General features: G+C 32.7%; 1 protein-coding gene across 1 annotated transcript; it reads right to left on the bottom strand.

Moving 5' to 3' along the window:
- Window positions 1–1,099: 1,099 nt before the first annotated feature.
- LOC117933176 (protein FAR1-RELATED SEQUENCE 5-like) lies at window positions 1,100–3,165 on the bottom strand. Its single transcript, XM_034854570.1, has 3 exons — window positions 2,131–3,165; window positions 1,982–2,059; window positions 1,100–1,420 (listed from the first exon to the last, which is right to left on the bottom strand). Exons 1-3 carry the CDS (start codon window positions 3,163–3,165, stop codon window positions 1,100–1,102), a joined length of 1,434 nt encoding a protein of 477 aa, XP_034710461.1.
- Window positions 3,166–6,994: the final 3,829 nt, after the last annotated feature.

A 6,994-nucleotide genomic window follows, 5' to 3' on the forward strand; every position in this document is an offset into this window, starting at 1 on the left:
CGATTTACCCATTTTGAGTAAAATCACTTAATTTACCTATTTCATATGAATTACATCATATTGATTACTTTCCTATAGTTAACTGATAACCACCTAATTGTCAAACTTTAGCCACAATTGAATTTAATAAAATCCGCATAATTAACCGTTTTTTTAAAACAAATATAAATGAATCGGTTTCTCCATTTACCAATCATTTTATCACTTGTTATCAATTAAATTATAAATGTGGAGGATATTGCATTCTATCAATCAACTTGACTCTTAATTAAAATTCAAACTTATCATTAAATAGTTCTGTTAAAAGTACACATTACTGCAAGTGATAACATCAACTAATAAAAATACAGATTTAATACCTACCATCCCTTACTCCGTTAAGGAATAAAAAAAAGGTTGCATATCCTTTTCATTTGGATATTTGTTTGGATCCCCACCTTGACATGGTGTTGTCATATTTTGTTCATGTTGCTGAAATCCTGCTATCTGCACATGCACATTCCATTGTTTTTTTCAGCTGTCCAATTCCATTCCAATTAATTAAACCTAATCATTAAATAATGCATAGCTCAAATTCATGTCAAAAGTGTTTCTTTATTCCCGATCTTACATTATTAAGTTCACCACAATCTATGTATATGTCAGATCGGTCATTCGACAATTGCTCCCCTAACATTCCCTGCATTTTTCAATAATTAAGTGTTGTCAATTATTATTGAATTATATGTTATCAATGTTTGGAAATTATATAACAAGCCTATTGTACTTACATGTATGGTTGCAAAAATGTCCACTGCTGAATTTGTTGAAGGCATCATTTCCATTTGAATGTCACATTGGGAAGACAAATTATTTTCCTCCTACGTACTCATAATGCCATCAAAACAATTATGTTAGTCATTTATGTAAGTACAACTACAAAAATTAATCTTAGGGGCAATTTTTTATTGAATATGACATACCATATAACCCGGCTGAGCATTTTGAGGGATTGTAGCTTCTGGACACTTTCGAATTGTGTGACCCACTCTTTTACAACGACTGCATCGTCTTCCCTTTTGAACATTCATTGCCACTTTGCCTGGATTCCCTTTAGTCTTCACAATTTTGGATCACGAACTTGGTTAGTGCCTGTCGCTCCATCTGCTGCTATTTTATTCCCTTTCAAATTATAGTTATAGAGTTCCTCCATTCTCGCCGTCAAATTTTGTATTTCATTTTTGGCTTCTATAAATGAAGATGACGTATCTGACGCAAAGTAGGAGAGCTTGTTGCACATCGAACTCAATGAACCATATCGTACAAACCGATCCATGTCGTTATCCGTCTCATTCACTGGTACTGATCTTGTATACACCTTTGCTAACTTTGTCCACATCTTCATAATACATGACTGAGGAATCTCTTCCAAATGCTCCACCTTCATAACCACCACCATGTGGCAACATGGGATGCCAATTGACTCAAACATCATGCATGAGCATTTTAATGTTACAATATCCGGGCAAAATTGTACTTCCCAATTTAAGTTCGGGTGTCTAAACTTGGATAATGTGTATGCCCGCATTGAATGATCACTTACAAGACCTACCACAAAGAATAACTCTGCATTTTTCATTTCCTCAAGAAATTTAATAAAAGATTCTTTCGTGTATATCGTCGCAGCATGATTTTCAATTATGGATAGTTTGGTTGAAAGCACTGGTGAAGAATTGTTCGACTCGAACTCTGCCTTTGCCTCATTTTGCCGTATTCTCATTATGGCTCTATCAAATTGTTGTACAAACTCATACAGTCGCAAGCGAATTTTTAAGAATCTATTTAGATATGCATTCATACTCTCACACCTTTGTGTGGTTCTCATCCCTCCAAATAAATTTCCATGTAAATACGCCTCTGCCCATCTTTTACGTTTCCCATATATCTCGGTCACCCAACGATTCTCATTAAGTCCCAAATTTGCAACCATTTCATGCCAAACCTTTTCAAATTCTTCTTCATTCCCACGCATGAACATGCACCTTGCAAATATGCTTGAGAAGTCCTTAATATGCACATTCTGAATGCATTTCGTTGCAAATGCCATGAACACAATCGATGACACGTATCGGGTAATACTTTTTTAATTGCCTTACGCATAGCTTTATCCCCATCGGTTACAACAGATATGGGTTTCTTATTCATCATTGCCTCAAGAAATGTCTCCAACACCCATTCATATGTCCCAACACTTTCATCTATCAATAACGTACAACCAAATACAACAGTTTGGTGGTGATGATTAACACCGACCAACACTACTAGAGGCTTTTTATAGGCATTTGTCCTATAGGTTGTGTCAAATGCTAGGACATCTCCAAGACACGCATAATCCATTCGAGCAGTTGAATCAGCCCAAAACAAATTTGCTAGTCGACTTTCTTCATCAATGTTGAATTTATAAAAAAATGAAGAATCCATTTCTGCCTTTTCACACAAATAAGCCAATGCCGCTTCTGCATCACCGTCTTTAATTTCACTTCTACGCATTGCATCAATGTGATTGTATATATCTTTTTGTGTGAAACCGACGTGCTCATGTCCCCCTGATTGTTTGACCATATAGTCCATAATTTGTGTGGTTTTAACACCTACTTTACGCAAAACATCAACTTGTGCCTTATCTGGATTACTTATTGTTCGATGAGACCGAAGGAATTGTCTGTTGATAGCATCGACCAAATTATGATTATGATCTCCTATAAATTCCTTTACAATCCACTTTCCATCTTTCCTATTCAAGCCTACACGAAATGCAGCTTCACATCCAACTCTAGTCAACGATCGTGGCTCACGCTGTCGGTTGTCATTCTCAATAAACTTTGTCGCTCGATGTCCTTCTTTGGAACACACCCACTTTCGAGATATTATATCTCCATTCTTGTCTCGCTTCAAATCATCTTTTCGAATACTAAATCCGGTTAGTTTTGCTAACATGTTGTAAAATGTTTCGGCCTTGTCTATGCAAGCAAATTTCATTTTGCATACTTCTTCCACTGAAATACCCTTCAACACTTTCTCTTCCCAACCGTTTCCACCCAGCTTGTAAGTTCCACCTGTATATGCATCGTCATTGACAACGTCCTCCGCTTTCACTTCAAACTCCTGCTTGATTGTTTTCTCCATCACCTACATTTCATAAATTATGTCAAAAAGTGTCTCCATAATACCTTAACAAATTATCCTATCACTGTCATATTGATTGATATATCATTTACGATAAAGTCCACATAGGATATTTGAAAATATGGGTCTTACGCATTTACCTTTTCAATGTTTTCATTTGACAATATGCCATATATAAGCCCAGGCCCAAGAATCAACATTAATAAAAAACTATAACATATCCATTATATTATTTAATCTCACCTGAAAATTTAGTTACGAAAGCACATTTCTTATGTGTTTGTTTTACCCACTCTCTTAACAAAACTAAGGCTTCCAATAAAATAGGGTAAATATAATAAATAGGTTATGCAAATGAAAATTTATAATTTAATGGATTCTAAATATTTTATTTTTATATACTACTTCAAATTCATTATTAGTTAAATATGATTATTTGTTACACATTCAATTTCTCTCTATATGTATAAAATGAAGTTGATATTATTAACTATATGTACAATGCATAGCATAATTACTATAATAAAGTCATATAGTATATTTTAAAAATGTATCAAAATATTGTAATATTTTGCACAAAACTTTATTTTCTTAAATATATCCTCTAAATAAAAAACAAACATATTAATTATTGTGGGGATCAAACAATTTGGAACATTCAAGGAGGAAGTGGTCCGACCATTGGAACATACAAGAAAGCAATCAAGTGGTCCTAACGCTCCATAAACCAACAAATCTCATATTCCTAACTGTTATATTATATTTGTAAAAACAAGTTTCACTTTTCCTTAATTCTGTTTTGTAGTACATTTAAATTTTTGTTTTGCTTAAGTACAATTCTTCAACATAATTGAAATGATCAAATAATGAGGTCTATGGGATTTGTCGTTATGTTTTCCCTTCTTTGTCGTACTTTTAAAATACATTACGCTAGCCTTGTCCCAACAAGTATCTACAAAATAAAAAAAATAATTGTTGTTTTTAAATATTTTAGGTTATGTATGGTTCCTAAAAAGTACTAAGAAAGTTGAGAAAATTCGTCAACCGGTAGCCACTGGTGAAAATTTCCTCAACCGGTTGAGAAAATTCCTCAACCGGTTGAAGAATTTTTCTCAACCGGTTGAGGATTTTTTTAACCAGTGGCTTTCGGTTGAGAAAAGTCCTTAACCGGATGAGGAATTTACTCAACCGGTTGAGGATTTTTTTAACCAGTGGCTACCGGTTGAGAAAATTCCTCAACCGGTTGGGAAAATTCCTCAACCGGTTGGGAAAATTCCTCAACCGATAGCCACTGGTGAAAATTTCCTAGACCGGTTGATGGAGGAGGTTGGCCGGTTTATACGACCGGTTGCACTTTCCCTTAATTCTCTTTTGTAGTACATTTAAATTTTTGTTTTGCTTGAGTACAATTCTTCAACATAATTGAAATGATCAAATAATGAGGTCTATGGTATTTGTCGTTATGTTTTCCCTTCTTTGTTGTACTTTTAAAATACATTACGTTAGGCTTGTCCCAACAAGTATCTAGAAAATAAAAAAAAAATTGTTGTTTTTAAATATTTTAGGTTATGTATGGTTCCTAAAAAGTACTAAGAAAAGACAAATTATTTTGGAATATTTAGTTGTTTTATGACAAATTATTAAAGCAAACAATATATGGCTTAAAATTAAATACAAACTTACGTATTTTAAAATTATTTAATCTATATATAAATGCATTAAAAAAAATCAAATGAGTATGAACTAGTAAATTAGATTGAAGATATACCAAAATCAGATACGTCATCCATTCTCAAGTTTGTTAATGGAAGTTCGCATAAGCAATTCGACCGGTTTCAATTGGGTCGATCTATTGGTGTTTATTTTAAAAAATTTTCCACTTTCCAGTGTCTACCGGCTGAGGAAACATTCAAACCGGTTGAGAAATAATTCAACCGGTTCAGAAATTATTCCACCGGTATACACTGCACACGTGTGTATTTCCCCATGAATTCACCATTTTAAAAGTCATTTCATGCAAAATAGTAACAAAGTAAGTTAGACAATCACAAGGGTCAACTTTTTAAAATCATTACATATTATTACATTACCTTTATTAGGGTTTGGAAATAATTTCCCCATCACTTCGAAAGTAGAGGCAATTCAGTTTTATACAAAATTTTATGGCTTTTGTATATCAAATCTTTATGAAGTTCATGATCATACCTTCAAAAAGGAAAGTGCAAGTGACCTCCAGCTTCACCTCCAAAATTGTCTTCCGGATGTGTTTTTTGTAAGCTATGCTCTACTTTATAGAAGACCACATTCACTCTCTAGACTCCTTAGATCTTGTTGCCTCCCAAATATATACTAACTTTTATATGTGGTTGTTGCATGAAGTTATTGCATATTTTAATATGTTGCCACATGTAGCAAAACAACCACCATAATGGTACATTTGGTGGTTGAAGGTTGCCTTTTTTGCATAATTTATTAGGTGACATTAAATACAACATTTATAGGCAAGAGGGAAAATCAGCCTATACTTTCGATTATTACACCCATTTCAATTGATATATGTTTAACTTAACAAAATATAAAGTGGAGATTTGGCTTTGATTGATAATATTTACATATCTTAATGTTCTTTCATAAAGTTATTGATAATATTTACATATCTTAATGTTCTTTCATAAATTTATTGTCTTTATGTTTTCATACCATTTCATACTTAGTATAGAGTTTCATCAATTCACGTGCTGTATATGTAATTAAGGCATCATACTATATCCTATATATGAGAAAGGTTAGTTAATTAAACTTAATTACTTAATTGAGGTATGTTACGATATCATACTTATGAGAAATTTTAATAAATTCAGTTACATTAATTTAATTAACTTACCATGCTATATCGTACTTATTCGCAATGCTTGTCATACAACGATAAATTAATTTAAATGCCCATATCTTAGTATATGGTTGTTATGCTAAATTTCACTATATTACCTATACTTTATTTGAATAAAATCCTCATACTATATCCTAGTTATGAGATATGTTACTTAATTACACTTAGTTACTTAAATGATTTATGTTACAATATCATACTTATGACAAATTTTAAATAAATTCATATCCATTAATTTATTTAACTTATCATGCTATATCGTAGTTATTGAAAATGTTTGTCTTAGAACCATAAATAATTGAAATATTGCTATTGTAGTATATGGTTGTTATTATACATTTTAATGTATTAACCTAACTATATTTTAATAAAATTATCATACTACATCCTAGTTATGAGAAAGGTTAGTTAATTATTCTATATTAATACAAGTAAGTTCTCATATTATATTCTCCTTATTTTAAATTTGTTATAAAAAAACCTCTTGTACTATTATTAAGGTATATCCAAACATTTTTCTATACAATCAATTATATATTAAATTAATTCGATTTGGAAACTTTAAAATCAATATGGTTGCAAATTAATTTTTAATATATCTAAAATGAGAACTTATTTAAAATGTAGGAATTGATAAGCTACAGGTTAATTTCCTATCAAACAATTAACTACAAGTTCATTACACTAAATAGGAAGGTCGACCGTCCCTCAACCATTCCCATTCCTCTGCCTTCTTCTTCATCTTCACGAAATACCCATGTGGCAACCGATCTTCCATCCTTGAACCCCCCCTCCGTGTTCTACTTCCTTCTCGTCCATTTCCACGAAATCCCTCTACCCCAAACCAACCGGCCATGGCTCCAAAACGAGCTGCGGCCATGGGTGCAAAACGCGGTCCGGCCGAACCCACCTCCACCGGCAGCAAAGGAAAGACAAGGG

This window comes from Vitis riparia, chromosome 16, assembly GCF_004353265.1.
Source record: "Vitis riparia cultivar Riparia Gloire de Montpellier isolate 1030 chromosome 16, EGFV_Vit.rip_1.0, whole genome shotgun sequence".
Taxonomy (NCBI): Eukaryota; Viridiplantae; Streptophyta; class Magnoliopsida; order Vitales; family Vitaceae; genus Vitis; species Vitis riparia.